Source organism: Oreochromis niloticus, linkage group LG19 (assembly GCF_001858045.2).
Source record: "Oreochromis niloticus isolate F11D_XX linkage group LG19, O_niloticus_UMD_NMBU, whole genome shotgun sequence".
NCBI lineage: Eukaryota > Metazoa > Chordata > Actinopteri > Cichliformes > Cichlidae > Oreochromis > Oreochromis niloticus.
Window position 1 is genome coordinate 19,642,367 of NC_031983.2, and position 20,278 is coordinate 19,662,644.

The 20,278-nt window shown below is 39.4% G+C and overlaps 1 protein-coding gene and 1 long non-coding RNA gene across 2 annotated transcripts; one reads left to right on the forward strand and one right to left on the reverse strand.

Moving 5' to 3' along the window:
- Nucleotides 1–10,472: 10,472 nt before the first annotated feature.
- On the reverse strand, nucleotides 10,473–14,075 carry LOC109196027 (uncharacterized). The gene is made up of 4 exons (XR_002057504.2): nucleotides 14,044–14,075; nucleotides 11,547–11,587; nucleotides 11,267–11,359; nucleotides 10,473–10,650 (listed from the first exon to the last, which is right to left on the reverse strand). It is a non-coding gene; the product is annotated as an uncharacterized LOC109196027 (long non-coding RNA).
- A 1,127-nt stretch (nucleotides 14,076–15,202) lies between these two features.
- On the forward strand, nucleotides 15,203–18,012 carry cldn11a (claudin 11a). Its single transcript, XM_003442886.4, has 3 exons — nucleotides 15,203–15,428; nucleotides 15,689–15,853; nucleotides 16,626–18,012. Exons 1-3 carry the CDS (start codon nucleotides 15,203–15,205, stop codon nucleotides 16,886–16,888), a joined length of 654 nt encoding a protein of 217 aa, XP_003442934.1. The 3' UTR covers nucleotides 16,889–18,012.
- Nucleotides 18,013–20,278: the final 2,266 nt, after the last annotated feature.

Consider the following 20,278-nt stretch of genomic DNA (forward strand, 5'->3'; position numbering starts at 1 on the left):
TTTTGGTTTTATGTGACAGCGAACCACTGACCTCCTTGAGTAAACTAGTCTAAAGGGGATACAGATGATTTACTGTCAGTAAACTTTAGGCGTTATTTAGCTTTATGGATATCCTTTGAACCATGTTGCTGTTTAAAATGTACTTAATACATACATAATACATTAAAATATATTAAATTTCCTTAGGGATTATTAAAGTATTCTGATTCTGATTCTTAAACCAAGAAAAGTGTGATACGAAATGATGTTAAGGGATTAGTTTTATGACACAGATCAGGTTAAAATAGATTGGAGCACATTTTAGCACATTACAATAAAGCAGGACAGAGTAGAGTACAGCTCTGTGTCTTCACTTCTTTAAGGAAACATTTACACTACTTAAAGCTCCATTTCGAGGCTGGTGTTGTTTCTTTACACTAATTATTGTAATAGAGGCAAAATGTATCTTTAAGTATCAACTCAGTCAGAAAATATATGTTACTTCTTAATGATTATATCATTAGGTGACAAAAAACAAACAGGATAATGAGACCGTAGACCCCCTGGGGCATTTGATGCACAGTAAGGTTGAAAATCCTTTTGTTATAAACTGCATGGCTGGTGCAGTTGAGCAAAAAAATAAGTGTCTTTTCACATAATTTTGCTGCTGTGGAATCAAGACAGCTAACTGTGGAACTGCCCTTTTCTAACTTTTATGCTAAACATTTTTCCCCAAGTTCTCCAGACTAAACAAAATTTAATTTGGTCTCTTCATGCTCTGCATGTTTCTACAAAGTGAGAAGAAAAGAATACAACACAATAGACTGTATAACAGGCAATATACATAATATAATAAATTTAAACACGGAAGAAATTATTATGACATAATAATATACTGAGTAAGTAAAAACAGTTACGGAGCGCAGCATAAACTAGGATTATAATGCAAAACGTAAAATCTGTAAACCGACACCAATTATTTAGATATTTGTAGACCATTTTTTTCAATATACTGACAGAACATCATATTTTTTTGCCTTTAATGCCATATTTCAGTTCAGGTGCAGGGACAGTATAGGATGAGCCCCTGAATGTGGTCAGAAAAGTCTGATACAGCAACAGAGAGCTAAGATAAAGCAGATCCCCAACCTTTCTGAATACCTCAGCCTATCAGCCCTGCTGACAAAACACATGGTGATGGCACATAATGAATATTGATGCATGTGTATGCACATTACAAAACATCCACATCTTGGTATCATAAAGAAAGGCAAGGATAGGCATGCCCATAGATGGACACATATAAACACGCGCACGCACACACATGCACACAGGCCAACAGAGGATAAGCAGTTGATGACCCTCGGCTAGCTCTTCTTATCAGTCTAAGCTGGTCTTGGCTTAAGGATGAGCGAAAGGAAACGGCTGGAAGTGACACTTTGGATAGATTTAGGAAATATTGTAATGCAGAATATCTATGGGTCTAAGTGATTAACTCTGCTATTTCAATAATGTTGTAGAGCTTCCTCCTAAACACCTGGTGTTAAACATTTGTGACTTGAGCCGGGGGACTGGCTATCTATGCATGGTGTGGGATATATAAACATGTTATATATTACACCTATAGAGCTCTGGAGAGTATTTTACTCACAATCACACTTTTTATTACAACATACTGAAAAGGAAGTAGTCAAGAGCTCTTTTGGCCCTTGAGGTTTAAATTTTTCATTTGTGTATTAAATTTGCCAAAGACAGATCAGCCAGTGGATTGAATCAGAGGAGTAAAAACTGTCCTCGAATTTCTCAGCCACTTAAATCCCACACGAGCAGAACTCGCCAAAGCATCACACTCATTTCAGCAGCCACTAGTGAACTTGCAAATCCCCTTTCTTCTGCTTCTTGCAGCTTAGGGCTGCAGAGCAAGCCGAGTGGCGGGCAACAGCACAAGCCTTTGAGGTATTCAAACACACACATACATGACTGGAAACATGAAACAGCCTCTGTTGTAGTCCACTGACAGGTAGGGGTGTGCATTTTTAGGTGTATTTTTGTGTTAGTTCTAGAGTGTACACATTGTATGTACTTACACAAACATATGCATACGCGTAAGTCTGCATGTGTAAGAGTCTATACATTCAATGGAATGAGCTATTGTGTGAGACTTCAGCACCATTTCCTGGTGCCTGCTCAGCGCTGATAAGGACACGATCCTCTCGAGACTTAAATGCACTGCAAATTGAAGAGACAATTAGTGCTTTGTTGTTTTACAATCAATAAAGTTGCTGCACCACAGTTAAAACAAAGAAGTCTATTGAATGAGCAAGATGATAGGTCACTTTTGTCACAGTGGCCACTTATACAAATGCCTTTATAACAGGTCTGCCAAGCCACAATTGAGCTGATTTTTAACTAAATTGTGTATTCCACTGCCACTCAGTAATTTATGAGGTTCAAACTGGCAACGTGAGGCCTGATTTATCCCCTACTAGCTTGAATATCCAGCATTAATCTCCGGTGCTGGACAGTCTCCCAAGTCTCATTAATTGTCAGCACTTGCCACCTCTCTGCACACTTTTATAACAGTATCACCCCAGCTGCTTTCTGTTGTTCTGAGAAAGAAACAGACACATTGGTCATTGTAGTTGCACTGGATCAGTTACCAATCTATCTCATCTCTCTCAAATAATTGCTCTCTCAATTTATTCAGCCAGAGTGAAGCCCCAAAGAGTGAAGGCTCCTCTCTACCTTTCCTCTGTTTGTCTCCTTATGATCCCCCAGGCCAAGTTCAAACTGTGAATTACTAAAGTCCTTGAGAAAGCCTGATTCAGAGAATTCAGTGTCAGCTGCACAGCCCTCCTGCATGCCATTGTGATCCTTGGCCCGTCCATCTATTACTCCCCTTTAGACAACTCCACCTCTGCTCCCTTCCCTCCTCCTCCTCACCAGCACTTCTGATACTAAATCACTCCCAACAGTTATCTCAGCCTGCAGGAGGCAAGGAGAAGAAAGAAGGAGCAAAATGAATCTAAACTAAAAACAAAAACTATTATGTCAGCTGCACACAAGAGAGAGAAATGCTGATTTCAAATTCTTTGGGTTTTAACATTTTTTTTGTCATGGTTAGACATCACCTGTGCCTAAAAGAAAAACTGCTGTTTATAGGCTATAATTCGGTGAGGATTATCATCTCAACATCAGATAACTTTTCTATCGGATAATAGGTGGAGAGAGGGCGAGCTGTAACTGCTAATTAATGTGCTATTTTGTTAAATACAATTTAAGGAGTACTTTGCCCAGGATAATAAAATTATTAGTTATAAACTTTGATAGCTTATCTAAAAATACATCCACCTTCTACATGTAATGATTTTTGATTTCTGAGTGCTTGTGATGGGCGGTCCATTTAAGAGAGAAAAAAAGCAAAGAACAGAGCAAAGAGAAAGGTGAAGAATCAGAACCGATACTCATTTTAAATTCTGCCTTGACCACTGGGTTTTCACTCATTCTTCCTCTCTGCAGCAGTTTGACAGACAAGCCTCTGCAATTGTATAAAGGTGTAGCGAAATGTGTCATCCGTCTTTCCTGGTGGACCAATGTCAGCCTCACTCTCATATGAGATGCTGTTTGTGTGACAAACGGTCCTGAGGCGTGCCAGCTAGAACAGATGAGGGGCAGAGGGAGGGATGCGGGCCATTTTGATATTAGGATGATGGAGACACTGCTCTGGTTTTCCACACAGAGGGCCCACAGCCAGATTTCTTCTTCTGAGAAATGAATTAAGCTCAATCCCCCACACACAGGAGACGGGAAGTTTACGGAACTGAACAGAATCAAAGCAAAAATCTTGCAGGTGTTGTTTTTTTGCACAAAAATTGATTGATGAGGTGTGAGATAAAAAATTTCCTTTGGCAGGTTTACTCAGGCTCGATTTAAAATTATAGTATCGGAGCTCCACGCTGTATTGTGTGGTATTTGCCTTGAGTCTAGTCTATTTCACATAAGACCTGGCTGCCAACTCTGTGTATATGTGTGTTTCTAATCTGTATTTATCCAAGGAGGGTTTGCTCAGCACTTAGGCTCTTTATGCAGTAACACTCTGCTTCACATTTATTTAGCCAGTTAAAAACATTCATATCTAGGCATTTTCAAGAACACTTAGAGTTGTAACATGTCAGCTGCTTAACAGTTTCAAATAACGCAAAAAGGGAATATGCACCTGATATATGCTTTAGGACATTTTGATAGTAATTGTTAAGGGAAAAGGAGAGTGTTTACTTTCTATTTTTTGCTGCCTGGGTATCCTAGCTTGCCTTGCAATCTCAAGCGGCAACTTTTCAAATTCAAAAACATTCAAGATCTGACATTATGCAATGACTGCAGTCACTTCGGGACAGGCCCGAAGGAAGCGATTATTATTGGCTGGAACTTGGTGACAAAGCTGGTGTGATCTTAAAGCGTGTGGTGGAAAAAGTCATTAGGATTAAAAGACCCAATCAGATGCTAATCATCTGATCTTAGGGGACAAAATGGGGCCTTGTTTGTCTGCTACAGTTGAAGCTACACAAATAAGACAGGAAGGAAGAGGAAATGAGCTACACATGCACAAACTCTATGCACACACACACACACACCCCAACAGCATAAGAGGGCAGGTGTACTAGATGCCCTGCCATGGCTGACTGACTAGCTGACTGGCAAGGTCACACCGATTTGGGATGAGTATGCTGGGCATCACTGAACCCAGCACTGACAGGGGAAGGCTGCACGTGCATGCGCGCAGGCACCCACACGAGCCTGTGGGGATTTCTCCGGCTCTCTATCAGACACACATAGAGACACACACACACACACACAGTCACTTCTAAACACAAACAAGCAAAGACATACACACACAGAAATGCATGAGGGCAAAGAAGCCGCCATGATTAAATTGGTTTATTTAAGAGGGAGAAAGCAGGGTTGGCAGTCAGGGAGCAAAGGCAGATAGGGGGTAAATACATTTAAATGCATTTGTAGGGTTGTATGAACTGGGGGCTGGGAGGGGGGGGGAAACAAATAAATTCAAGTTTTTAAGGACTGAGACAGGATAAAAGAGGCAGAGGAACATAAGACGTGACTAATGAAATAAATACTTGCAAAATTTGCTCATACAATATGTATAGGACTCCTGTCCAATGTTTGTGCACGCTACAAACTAAAGCACTACATGTACACATGTGCACACAGACATATAGGGAAATCGTTAGAGACAAGCTGGTGGTTAAGGCTGGAGCAGTTCCCAACTGCCTCTTTGACAGGCAGCTAAACCGCATTAGCTGAAACAATGGAGCACTCAATCTTATCCACGTTCCCCAGAGAGTCCCAGATAGGGGTAGAGGGGTGAAAGGAAGGAGATTTAGCCGACTACACATGGGGGGTAGAGGGTGAGGGTGCTTGGGCTTTGGCATGACCCCTTTTCCACACTCCTGTCTGTCAGCTGGTAATTGAGGAATAGCAAAGTATAGGCCGGTGCCTGAGTCAGTGGATAAGTAATGATCTTCTTGGGTCATTGACCCCCGTCCATTATAGTTAATCTTATCTGAAAAATAAATAATGAAATTCACCTATGAGGCCACGCTGAAGTGGATCAGTACTCTTGACAATGCGTCAGCACTCATACTAAAAAGTGTCAATTCCTGCCTGTTTGAAGGACACCAAAAATTTATTGAGTCCCACAGACAGGCACAGCTGCTTTATATAAAGCCCGTCTGATACTGAATTTTATGGGCAATGTCAATACCATTTTTTTCACGATTGAAATATTCAGAAATTCCTAGAAATATATACCAATAGTCCACCATTGCTGATGCAGAGTTACCATGAACACATTGCTTGTCTCAATGTCAATGGACATACTGCTTATGATTACACAATTTCTTACCTACTCCAATGATCTTTTCCAGTATACGTTTTCTGTCGCTGAGATATTTATAATAAAGATAGAGGTGTCGAGGTGTAGAGGTCTCCTCATGAAAACAAAGAGCTTTAATTACTTATCCAAACCTCAACCTGGATTTTTTACACCATTTTTTCATCCAATTTCATTTTTTAATAATCATATTGCTATACTTCTAAAATGGAAAATGTGACGTTAGCAGGCATTTGGAGTTTTGTGTTTAAACTGATCGAATGAAGCTCTCCTTTTAGATTAGTTTTGGTGCCTCACAGCACAGGAAAAAATCTTTAGCTACTAAATGGTCCATAAAGTTAAATGGTCAGTGTGCTAACTGTCATTTGGTGCAGGGCATGTAGTATAGGGTGGAAAACAGCTAACTGCTGTTCTGGGAAAAGGGTTATGAGAGCAGTGAGAAAAGTAATGTTTAGGGATACAACACCAAAGAAATTAGTTAATGAAACGCAAATGTTAGCTGGAATTCCCTGTACGGTTATTTTGATTAATGCGTTAAAATTTTCCATTTTAGAAGATATAAATCTGGGCTTACTTGATTTGTGAATTCAGTCACCCATACATTCACTGAGCTGGTGCGTAAGCTAGCTCAACTTAAAGAATGAAAGCAGGACGGGCAGCTAGCATGGCTCTGCCTGCAGCTTCCTTTAAAGTAGGAAAATGTAAGTGCTTTAGCTCATTTAGATGATTTAAGGTTCTGGGGAAAGTTACTGTATATGCTGGAACAATTTCTTAACCAGCGACAGATAGGACTTTTTATGGCACTCTTCCAACAGTCTGTCATCACAATAATTTTGCCAGGAGTGGTATCATCATGCTTCTATTTATCTGCACACAGTACAGATATATATGCCATGCTTAAAACCTGCCTGCAGTCACAAATTGTTGCTCGGACTAAGTCAGACATGTCCTGACTTCTGGACTTCATTTAACACACAGAGTTGAACTATCCCTTTAACTGGTCTAACGTAATCCTGTGGTTCACATATGGCCCAACTTCAACTCAGTCCACTACTGCAGAGCCTCTCATCAAAATGATTTACGAGTCACAACATGGCTCCTTCTCCCTATATCTCTCCATCTCTCTCTCTTTCTGTCTCACTGCCCAACACATTCCCATCTCCTATATTAGATAATGCACAGCCCACCGTGTAAAGAGCAATAGATTATTCTATTCCTGGTGACAACAGGGGAGAGGGGAGGGGAAGAGGAGGATTATAAAGAGCAGAATGATGAGGAGGCTAATTTAAGCAGTTTGAAAATGCTTGAGAGAGGGGCTGTATGGAAGGAATAGGACCAGATGGGAAAGAGGCAGCTCAGGTCATGTGCCAACTGACAGGTAGCTTCAAAATATGTTTATATAGAACAGTTCAGAACATGTACTTTGGAAAACGCCCCTTTCTTAATCCACCCTCCTAACCCCTGGTACCTACGTAAATCTCTTCCCAGCATTAATGAAATATTATGACAAATCCTGTGAGTGCATTTACTGTGTTGACAGAATCTGCGCTCCTTGGTCCCAGAGGGTCAGGATGAATTATATATCACCTTTGTTTCCATTTGTCTCTCCCTCCCTCTTTATCCTTGCTTGTTCTCTAGCTGTAACTTTCTTCCCTCTCTTCAGCCATATGGGGAACGACACATGTATCTCTCATCTTCTCCCAGAGAGCGACGGGGTTCTACCACTCTGTTATGTTCTGTGTGGTATGTAGTTAGCAGAGCCAGTGGTGATGCATTGAGTGTAATGGCCAACAGCATTTGCTGAGATTAATTGATACTAATGGCTAACACAGTTAGTGGTGAGTGATGGCTGCTACACTGCAAACACATGGCCAACTCTGCTCCAACTGCAGCAACATGCTCCAACTGCTCTAGAGTGCAGTCAAATCAAAGAGATATCTGTGTGAAGCATAAAGCAGCACTCAGCCACTTACTTCACTAGTGGGTTTACTGAAGACTTTTGTCACAGTGAGATCCACTTCCTGACAGCCAAAGGCTAACATTAACTGGTGTTCAAGTAAAGTTAATTACTGGAAACCCATTTTAATGAGAAAAATTATGAGCCACCAAAGCTATTTGACAAAAAAGACATTTAAAAAAGCACAATACCAGAGAAGTGAAGGTGTTGCGCAAACGTTCATATAAAAAAATCCAAAAACAAAATGGAAATTGCATTAGTATGTCAATCAAATGATGTAATAACTCAGCAACATTATTACAGGAAGTGATGTGAACGATGGATGCACACAGTGGAAGAGAATAGAAGATGTAAGTGTAATCCATCTTAATCGTGTCTGTGCAATATCCCGACAAGAGATGCATGTTAACACCAGGCATAAATCCAGGGATGTATAACAATTTTCAAAAGCACAACTAAGCAGCAACTTAAATTTGGAAGCTCTGCACTAAAGTCTATTTAAAAGAAAGGATCTTTCCTTCCAATGTCTTATAATTGCATAAGGATATGTCAGCAAAAGTGTGCCTAAGTTCTAAAATACATCCTTTAGTTTTACTTAACAGAACTTCACCATAATTTATGTAATTTAAACATTGCTTTGAGAAATACAGTACTGTGCAAAGTTCTTGACCCAACTCTTATTTCTGTATATCTAGCTTCCAAAGAGCCACACTTTCCTATCATTTCTATGTTTTTTAAGTGGTGTTGAGCAAAGATTTTCTTTGGTTATTGGCTACTTTTTCAGTAACTTTCAGTCCACTACATACATATATTTATATATAATATATATTTTGGATTCACGCTGAGAGATTATATCTCTCAGCTGCCCTGGGAACGCCTTGTTGGTGTTCCCCCAGAAAGGCTGCAGGAGGTGGTTGGGGAGAAGGAGGTCTGGGCTGGGATTTTGTTTTTTAAGCCATTTAACAATGACCTTTGACTTATTCAAGCATAAAAAACACATAACTCAAGGGGTGTTGTGTTTACACATAAAAGACAATTTAAAAAAAAGCTTTGAAATGTCCTTCCAAAAAGCCTTTTTAAAGACTGCTTATCTATATATACTCAAAGAAGGCTTGCCAAAGAGAGTTCAGGAGGTGTTTCTCAACTTAATATCAAAATATAAACTTCTTTGCATAGTTCTGTCAAATGACCAAGAGATGCATAAAGGCACAACAGAGACTGCCATTATGGAGAAAAACGTAATTAAAATATAGTTAATAAATGACCCAACATTATAAAAAGTCAAGTTGATACTTTATGTGCTTGATAACACTTTTGCCGAGCAGATGCTTTGTGTTTAACATTTAAATGATGCATACTCGTTTTTTCCTCAACACATCAACTGTGAAGCACTTTGATTGAAATCTCATCAGTGCAAGTCACGTCACTGTTGGAATGATCGTCTTCTCCTCCGCTTCTGGCTCCTGTTAATCACAGAATGTGACTTGACATCTATTTGAAAAAGTACCCATCATTCCCTTAGGCTGGGGATGACTCATCCAATATGGCTGCCACTCCATCACAGTGGGCTGGCCTAAAACGGTAACCTTCTTCTTCCAATCACTTTATCATTGCTTCTCTTCACCTCCCCACTCATAACTCATTCTCTTCCAATGCAACTCCACCTCTGAACTGGACCACTAGTCCGGGTTTTCAGAGACAAAGAGCATGTCATTGGTCTTCATCTCTTCCAGCTGACTGACTGACAGCTCTGACAGCATGAGGGGTTAGAGAGGAGTTACTCTCTTGTGCTTCCTCTCTGCTGTGTTCAGATGCCCTGTCCACAGGCACACACACAAACATGCTGCATGCACTGCCCCCTCCCCTCTTTCTCTCCCTAGGAGGGATAGAATCCCATCATCCCTCTGTGTCAGTGTCACTGTTGCAGTCCTTAGCCCATTAGCATAATATTCCCATCCCCTTGCCGCCTGACTCGACCAGTATGTCACAAACTGCTCAGGGAATCATAGTGGGATTTTCTCTTCTCCTGTTCAGGATATTTCTTATTTTTGACTCTTTTTTCATTGTGCTTTCCCCCCTTTCATGCATGCATACTCCCTCACTTTTTCCATCTTTGATTTAGTTACTAAGAGCAATCTATCTATATCCATCCATCTTTGTATCTATGCATTCATCCATTTCTATTAGGCAGTTGAGCTGGAGAGTTGAGGGGAGAGACAGAGAGCGATATGAATGACATACAGAGTAGTTAAATGGTGGGAGAGATGAAGTGTAACACTTCTTATATGGCTGACTGGCTTAAACCACTTACCCCAATGATCTATGTGTTTATCTAATGTGTTTTTATCCCACCACTTTTACACTAATGTGATGCACACAGACTGTGTCTCATAAGGTTCGAGATACTATCTGAAGATATACATTTGTGTTTTTCCTCTTTTCTTTCATTTTCTCACCATTAAACACACTGCCTGTGCACCTATTAATACATTTTAGATATAAGATTAACCCAGTAAAAGCAAAGTAATCTACAATAAAACAAAAGACTACAAAAAAAAGTCAGTCGTGTCAGCTGCAGATGGTGTAATGGTAAAGACATTTTTAATAGTCTAACTCCACCAAGTGCATGCAGCAAACCCATTTGCTGTCTTGAAGGGAACAAAGTATAAATATTGATCTGAAACAAAGTAGTCTCTTTTAAAATATAACAAAGCTACATTGAATGACTATAACCCAATAGCTCTGGTGGACCCAAGTGAAAGCCATAAATGATTATCTTCAGTGGAAGGTTTTCTCTTTGAAGCAGCTGAAAGAAATATTGAAACTGCATTAACAAGATACAGTGCTATTACCCAAAAAAAGAATACAACTACAACTTTGGCTTTTCAGCAGCTTTTTGTCCTGCTGATACATTTAAGTCTTAGTCTTTCCTTACTTTTTTCCACAGTACCTGGTGGAGTTACAAAAAGTATGCAGCCTGTGTTAAATTTTGATATGCAGGGTGAGGTAATACTATTGAGCCCACATCTCTGATGTCAAAATTTTCTCAAAGTAAAATCCATTGACCTGGAAGCTATGACAGATACATTCAAAGTAACACTGCTTTCAGGATTCTTGTCGAGAAATGTTTTCTTTCAGGCTGAAAGTAGCGTAGGCCTACCTGATGAGAGGCTTTTTTCTGTTTAGATATTCTGATCATACCTGATCTGATGAGATGTGCTGAAATGAATAAAATCTGAGATTTGTGCATCTGTGGCAAAGAGCAATGGGCAAAACACACAATAAGGATGTAGCCTAAAGATGCCATTACAGTCAGTGACCTTGGGGTATCTGAAAAGTCTCAGTCGGTTTCAGTCTTCCTCTCAGAATGATTGCTATGCTGCTGCCACGTCACTGAGTGATGTGAGTGATGGAGGACTTACCTAACTCCATCCAGCAAGGACGGGTGGAAGGAAACACCTTGTCATACAACACCTGAATGTAAACGGTGGGCCACTGCTGTGCTATATCGCCCCCTGTTGATGATTTGGATCATTAATTAGTGGCTCCAAGATTGAGGGATCTTTACCATGATGTTAGAAGTCCCAAACTGTGTCTAAATCTAATACCACAGAGTAACGGGCAGAAATCATACTGAATGTGGGTGTAGATCAAAAGTGGGCATGCATCTAAGACTCTATGAAAAAATGAATCTAATTTCACCTGTTCATGAGGACACAGTAAATTTCTCCCAGGCTTGTACACTATATGAGAGAGAGTTGACAGAGAGTTAACAAAACAGGCAAAAAAAAGAGAAAAGATGCAGGCACAGAAACAAAGGAAACACAAGAACAGAGTAAAGTGAATGGAAATACTTCCTAACACACCCTGGTACAACAGCCAAATAAACAAATCTACTCCAATTTGCTTAAAGGAAAAGGTACTGTATATACATGTGGACAATAAATTAGAGCAGACAACACAGGAGAAAAATAAACAGCTATAATATTTAATCTGCGATGACTGAACAATTATTTCTGCTCAATTTTAATTTATTGAGATCATCATCATTTGTTAGGTAGAGCCCCCAATTCCTGTGGGCCATCATATCTGTATGTTGATACATAGATAGGCTCCTTCAACTGAACACTATGTGGTTCTGACCCCGCCCACCTCCCCCTGCATCGTCACATGACAAAATTAATCAGTTTACCTTACATCCCAAGATAACTAAGTAGCTTTAAGGGCAAGCAACACTCACCAGGGGACAGCAGAGGAAGCTGGTATTTAGGTGGTAAACAAGACCACCAAACATAAAATGCCCATTTTCAGCCACAGCCTTTATATGTCAAAAAAACGAAGAAGAAGGAGACGAGTTGCACAGCAGATAGCTCCACATATTGGATTTGACATATTTTTAAGGTGGATTTCCTTACTGACACAGCCCCCAATGGATTTGTGTCTACTTCTAGAATCGATCCTTTGCTTGTTAGGTGAATGTGTGAACCACTGCACAACATATAAAATTATTACTGACTGTTCTCGGGTGATTCTGAACATGTAGTGCTGATAAATTGGACTGCTGTCCAGGGGCGGATCTAGAGAAATTTTCTTAGGGTGGCATGAGGGTGGCAAAGAAATCAAATGGGGTGGCAAAATCAAAGCCTTTTTTTTCCCCCAAACACATATGCAGGTGGTTACAATAATTGGTTAAAATGATTCAAATGCAGTAAGTATACACGTTTTTCATATAAATATAGTCTATAACTTAATTATTGTCTGTAGCCCACATAATTACACACTTTAGTTACATAAAACATGTGAGTTTTGATTTTATGTACTGTATAGCCTGTATAATAAATAAATATGTAGCCCAATAAGTATAAAATCCAGAAAGCTACACAACATGGGCGGTTCATTTACAAACACAAGTCTAACTTAAGTTTCACACTGTTATTTGTTAGAAAACAATCACATTGTTACATGCTTAAATTACACAAAATGTCAGAAATCTGCACTGTCATGAACAAAAATTTAAACCTAATTTTTCATGATTTGTTGGATTAACCCACTGAGGTCTGAAATACAGCCGGATATTTTTGACTCCTTTTGAGTTTACGTTTGTAGTTCACCCTCAAATTGTTTCATTTGATCCCCCCCGCCTTGTTTGGTATCATTATTTTCAGCTCAACTGAATTTAGTTGTTTTTTTCACTGACATACTGCATTAGTATTACTGATCTGAAATCACACAAAGAACTTAAAATCCTAGTAGTATTTTTTACTGTAAAAAAAACCCCACAGACATGTTGAGTAAATTTTTATAACTTGAAATGCAAATATAAATTGTACTTTTGTAAACATATACAACTATTTATCTAAAAATGCAGCCAATACACCTGCCGTTTTTTTCATTTTGTACAACCATTTAAAAATATTACTAAAACTAAAATGAGAGAACAGTCAGGTTTCGCAATAAGATGCCCCACAAATGATGTGTGCCAGTAAAAGAAAAGTTTGTCCACCAAAAGACAGGAGAGCAGCACAGGGATAAACCTGCAGGCCTGACAACAGGTGGTGTATCACTCCGCTGGTTTTCTACTTAGTGACAGTGTTTACATTGCAAATGTGCCTTAGTGACATTCATTAGTGCCCTCACTGACACACAAAACAAAACGACTACACAACAGAACAACTACACAAGACAACACAACACACTAAGTATACACTCCACACTAAACGTCACAAATCTCCCACATCTAAAAACTCTCAATCTCTCTCACACACACTCGCTCGCTCTGTCTCGCTGCCATTACCGTCACTCCCAAAACTCTCCCCTCTTCCTAAACAACCAAATCCCACGTGTTGACTTATTTTTTAATTGGTCGACATGGTACATTTTTCCACCGATAGGAAAAGAGGTGGCTTTTTTTTTTTCTTTCTTTACTGTTTTCGCGCTGTCCTTAGAAAACGCTTAAAACACACACACACACAAAAACGTGACGACAGTATTTAGAAAAAAGCGTGGCTTATATATATTATCATAACTCTGGATTTACTGGCCCATAATTAAAATTTAAAAACTTTGAAGTCAGAACTTTCAATGTGGGCTGAAATAGAGACTCAGCGTGGCTGCAGCTTGTTGCTATGTCAGCTTAAAACAGTCATGTGATTTGGAGGTGCAGCATGTCTGTGGACCCCACAGGGTTAATAACACTCACCTTCCTTCCATTTCCAGAGTGTAACAGCCAACCAAATGTGTAAAATCCGAAATTCCCATGGTGTTGTTCAAAATGTGCTCTGGCACAATCATAAGCATTGCTTGCTACTGAAAACAAGAAAAAAGCCGGTCCTGCTATGGGCTGAACCATTTGTTAACGGTGGAGGGGGGGACACTATGCAATATATTCAGTTTTAGCATTTATATTCACTGTTGACTGTAACTACGCTCAAACTGTTAATGCTATCTTAGTTTAATAAACAACACTGTCATATGCAAAACTGGGGTGGCACTTGGGGTGGCAAGGGATCATTTTAGGGTGGCACTTGCCACCCCATGCCACCCTTCTAGATCCGCCCCTGCTGCTGTCACAGACAGACATTCAAGGTTATTTCAGTGTTGATTGTGTAGCGGTCTTAATCATGCCTTGTGTCTGTTTGCCCAATAAATTAAGATGCTGATAGAAAAAGATTTACCAAAAGAAAAATTATAACGAAAAATAGTAATGGTAAAATTTACGCCAAAAAAATCCAAAACAAAAACATTAAGCCCCCCCAAACATCAACATTTAATAAATAATAATTTAACCAAGCTGGTTTTGGTAAAGGGAAACAACAGGAGTCGCAACACGACGGTCACAAACAGAAAAGAGGACGGACGAAAGGGTGCACAACTTTTTTGATAAGGGATTGTTTCGTTGGAGACGATGCACCTTTCTGCCACTCCATTTGAAGAGAATGCAGTATGACCAGTAGATGGCAGCAGGCCTCTTGTTAAACACTGTGCTTCAATCTCAGCCACCAACACAGTCTGCATCACTTGATCCGGTAAAGGGGAGTGCACATCTTGTTTTTTGAAGATAGCAAACGTGATTTTCTGATTGGCTGAAAGTTTTAAGCTAGTTTTTTTTTCTTTACTGAACTTCCCCCTATAAAAGGTATCGTAATATTAAACCATTCTTTTGAAGTACGCAACAGAGCTCATTTGATGGAATTATTAAATTGGACGTGGACATTTAGCTCCGGATTATCTTGTGTGGTGGAACTGATTTAACGCTTTATCACTTAAATTTCTGTTTTGTCATTTTACTCAGCTTTAGTTTTAGGGATTCTTACGGTTTCTGAACTCGGGACAAGTGGTCTTTACTCGCAGTTTTCATCATGGCAAACTCTTGTCTCCAACTGGGCGGGTTTCTCCTCAGCTTCCTCGGGTGGCTAGGTATAGTGATCGCCACATCCACCACTGACTGGGTGAATATTTGTAAATACGGTTTAAACACCTGTAAGAAGATGGATGAGCTGGAGGCCAGGGGACCATGGGCGCATTGTGTCATCTCTACAGGGCTCTACCATTGCGTCTCCCTTACACAGATCCTGGATCTGCCAGGTATACACTGCTCCGTCTACGTTGTCTGAACAGTGTTTGTTTATACACGCTGAGTTATTCTATTCACTTGAGCTCATGCGATTTGTTACACCATATTTTTGACACTAATTAATTTATTTCCCGTTATCTAACTACAAGTTCTTTATAATTTCATTTTTTTCATCTATTGATTCATGAGTTGACTCGTCAAAAAAAAAAAACTGCATTATTTTTTATGCCGTGTACATTCCTCACATAACTTTCCTTTTCTGCTTCTATAGCCTACATCCAGACTACTCGTGCCCTGATGATCACAGGTTCAATCCTCGGTTTCCCAGCAGTGGTTATGCTCCTCATGTCCATGCCCTGCATCAGCCTTGGGAATGAACCCCAGAGCTCCAAGAACAAGCGTGCCATCCTGGGAGGCGTGCTTATAATCATAGCTGGTAAGAGATTAGTTCATATACACGTCAACATCTCTTTGAACCTTTCTGATTCTGACCACTTTTATACGTGCACCAGATGCTTACAAGCTGTGGCGAGCACAGGATGTTGAATTTGACTGTCTTCCTCCCTGGGGGTACACATGCACTCCTATATGTTCCTGTTCCATTGAACCCACCCCCAAGGTTCCATCACATTCCTCTCCTCCACCTACTCGTCCACACCCTGTCTTTGTCCTGAACAACATGAACTCTGTGCTTATAAATATTTCACTGGTGCTTTAGCATTTCCAGCGCCTGTGTCCCTGAAATGAAATTTCAACCCCTGTGACCAAATCATTTCATATTTCTACCGCCCATTTTTCTCATGACAGATTTTCTTTCACCATGAAGCTCAGATTTAATGAAACTAGTAAAAAGTTTTCTTTAGCTATCAGGAACATATATGGGTGTGCGTGTTTTTAAATACTTATTGGATAGCATAATTAAAATTCAGTGGGCATGTTGCCTTATTGTAACTATACAGTATCTGTACTCTGTTGTCTGTAAAACTATAATTCATTTAGAATTTGTTCTTGTATGTAATGATACTGGATATAGGATGGATTTAAGTGCACTATTTAAATGTCATTTTTTAAATTTAGACATTGTTTTACACAGGCCTTTTGGGATGAGTTTAAATTCAAGATTCGGTTCTCATAAAATCTAATCATATGTTTTTTTTAATTAATTTTCTGTTTCAAACTGAACATTTTGTCTGTCTGTTTCTCCTCAGCAATCTGCGGTTTGGTGTCTACTATCTGGTTTCCCATTGGGGCCCACCGTGAGCATGGCCTCATGTCATTTGGCTTCTCCCTCTATTCTGGGTGGGTGGGCACTATTTTCAGCCTGCTCGGTGGATCCATCGTCACCTGCTCATCCGATTCCTCCACATCTCACTCCTACCAGGAGAACAACCATTTTTATTACTCCAAACAGGGAGGCAGCAACCTACCAGCTGCGTCCTCCACCAATCATGCCAAAAGCGCCCACGTCTAAGATTGGAGATTAAGCCCATGTGGATTGTTGATAGCAGTGGTTTGTACATAAAGACCTATCCGCGAGGGTTAATATATCCCCGTTTATTACAGTAATCTTTACATGTCCTAGAAGAGAAGGCAACACATTCTCACACCCATTCATGAAATGGAAATTTCACATTTTTGCACATATGCATACAAAAAAATCCAAACATAAAAAGACTATTTTGGTGGAGTCGTTTTCCCACCAGTGGACTGTTTTTGTGTCTTCCAGCCTCCTCATCTTGGGTGCGGTGCAAACGCTCCCAAATGTTGCATAATTGTAGAATCTCTGAGCAACTGATGCGCACTCACCTGAGGTCATAGTCAGATGAGGCCTTGTGTCATTCAGACATTGTATTCTATTCTGTATTCTATTTTTTTTCTATTGTGTACCTAAAGATGAAATCCTTTGAGTGCCTTTGTTAATTAATGTGTTTTTTAAACTGAATAATATCATGACCTATTGCTTTGATTTTCACAGGGTATGACAGTATTGTTCTTGGAATTAAAAGCATGTTCATTGTTTATGCACATTGATTTTCTTTGACAGTGTTATACAACTCTCTAGCCTCTTGAGTGATAGACTTGATTAAAATGATATACCACTGCTTTCTGTTCTAGTCCCCACTGAATGATGGTAGAACTATGAGGTCATAAATTTTACAGGAGAGCTTTACCAGTGTTGCAGACTGCATTAAAGTCTCACTTTTTGCACTGAAAAACCTTACTGTAGAATACAACTTTGAACTATGTCATCTGATAGCAATATTTCTTAGTCCCTTCTTTTGCTCCAGTTTAATGTTTGAAGAATGACTTTCTGGCAAAATGTAACTTCAGGTGTTGTAAATTTTCCCACAAAATACCAGTTAAACTTTCTCATGTATTAGCTCTTAAAAAATGTCTGCAACTAAAAGTATGTTTAACTTGTGTGTGCAAAAACGCAGCATTGTGTCGATTAACTTCTCGTGAAAGAATATAACACAGATGGAGCCTGATACTTTCAAGCAACTCTGTACATAAGCAGTGTCGGCAATGACTATTTATTGTTTTTACTGATGTGTTGGTTTATTTTCAGCAATAAAGCCAAAGTAGTGAAATGAATAATGCTGGAAGGGTATTTTTTATCTTCTTTTTTTCCTATTTATGGGGGGAAAGAAACTGGAGAAAGCATGTGGTGTGGATGTGTGAGATATACTGCATTGTAACAAGCTGTGCTGATTTTTGTTGCACATTAGTTACAAAGACAAACTATAATTGGCGTGTTTGTGCATGTGTCTGTATTTTTTACAAATCTGAGCTGAAGACAATGAGAAAACATAATGTGCTGCGATAAAATGTGACTCAGTGACCTTGAGTTAAATCAGTAAATGAAAGCCTGTTTCAACCACACAAATAATATGCAACTAAGAAAGATAACTGTTTCCTTCGTGTGCACCCCTATGCCCATATCGAGGTCACTTAGTCATACCAGAGGTATGACATGACACTTTGAAAACAAAATGTGCTATCTCTTTGTCCTGAGCTTATCTCCTAGCACACACACAATCATCTATAGTGTGCGTACAGATTTCCACTGTGTTACTGTATTTCTGCATATCATTGTCGCTCTGCATGTGAATTTCCTGGCACGCCTGTGAGTGCAGGTGTGTGATCATGTCGGTGTGTGTATTCCCTGATATGTGATGCTGTTCTAGGCATGAAGCCATCCAGTCAACAGGAGGCCAGTGGGAGGATAGCAAGCATACAAGCTGTCCTGTATTGCTGAAAAAGACTTGTAGTGTTATGATATCCTATACATAAATATTGCTACCAGTTAGCTGCTGTCCATCAGGGACAAAACTGACTAAGACGTTTGAAGGTATTATGGCTCCCATTTACCATGTTATATCATTTTCAGTAGCTAAAAGTACTTATCAGTTCCTAATGATGCTTACAATGTAGGTACATCATGGGAGTCACAGTTGGCAGATTATAGCAAAGAAGAAACTAATTGTGTGTTGTTGTTTTTTAAATCTCTCCTTGGACATTCTCATACACCAATCTTTATTTTCTGACAAAGTATTTAATTTTCTCGTCTTGTGTTTGCGCCATTATTCAACCTAGCTTGCCTATTTCCATTTCAGTCCCGAATCCAATTCAAATCCACTATGTAAACATCCATTAACTTTACTTCAGCTGTGAAGAAAATCATAGTAATGTTTGATAAAGTGAATTCCGTTAACCACAACGCAGTGGTGTTGCAGTTTACTGAATCTGCACTGCTGATGTGGGTGTTTCATTGTTATTTCTGCCTGTTATGTAATGGATTTCTCAGTTTCTTCATCACTGATGCAGAATGTCCCTCACTGTATTTTCATACTGTAAGAGACTATAAATAATACCAGATTTTAGGTACATTTACCCCTTATATGCTGTTCGAGTCAAATTTGACCCATTTCAACACCTGACAGCAGTAAAAGTACCATAAATGTCATTTTTTTAACCTAAATTTTGAAATTACATGCCATGTCTGTCTGAATGTTTTACTGGGCAACGGTGACAATGTTTAAGGGGAACCTTGACATTGTCATGACGACCGTCTGTGTTTGCCCAGGTTCCTGCAGAGACAGGTACATGGTTTCTGAGGGTTCATGGGAGAATCTCAAAACAGTGAAATAGTAAAATAGCATAGGAGTGACCTGGATATAAGGAACAGAGGTCATACAGGGGTCAGAGGCTGTTTTGACACAGACATGAAAGCTCCGCCTGCAGGTGCAAGTGCCTACGATTTATTCTGAGATGTATTCAATGATAACTGAGAATAAATTAACTGACAGCTAACTAAAATTAAAACAGATCAAAAGAGGAGTTCAAGGGGGTCATAAATTTTTAAATGCACCTGAGCTGCCATTTCAGTCAGTGCTGGAAACACATGTGCAAGACCCACACATGCAGGGTTTCTTTCCAGCGCTTTGAATACACAGACTAGTTTGCAATTAGCATGTTTTATCTTTTCTGTTCAGCTACAAACAAAGCTACAATATAAACCGTATGGTCTGGGTCCCCCATTGTAGGGGTCCAGCTGTAGATACAGCAACAGTGAGACATCTTATAGTGATGACAAAATGCTAAAACAACAGTTTTATATTTTGAGAAACAAATCCGAATGCCTTTTTAAAATGGTCAATAGAAGTAAACGTGTATCTCGCTTCTGGCAACGGTTAAAAATAGCACATAACATAAAATAGCTTGCTTCGTGCATTGCAACCAAAATCTTTAACTACATATTTTTGCACAGACATAAGAATTTGTATGTATTTAAGTGTTATTTTAAAAACATATTTATTTTAGATTTTTAGTTTTAGAGGAAAAAGACACGGAAAACATC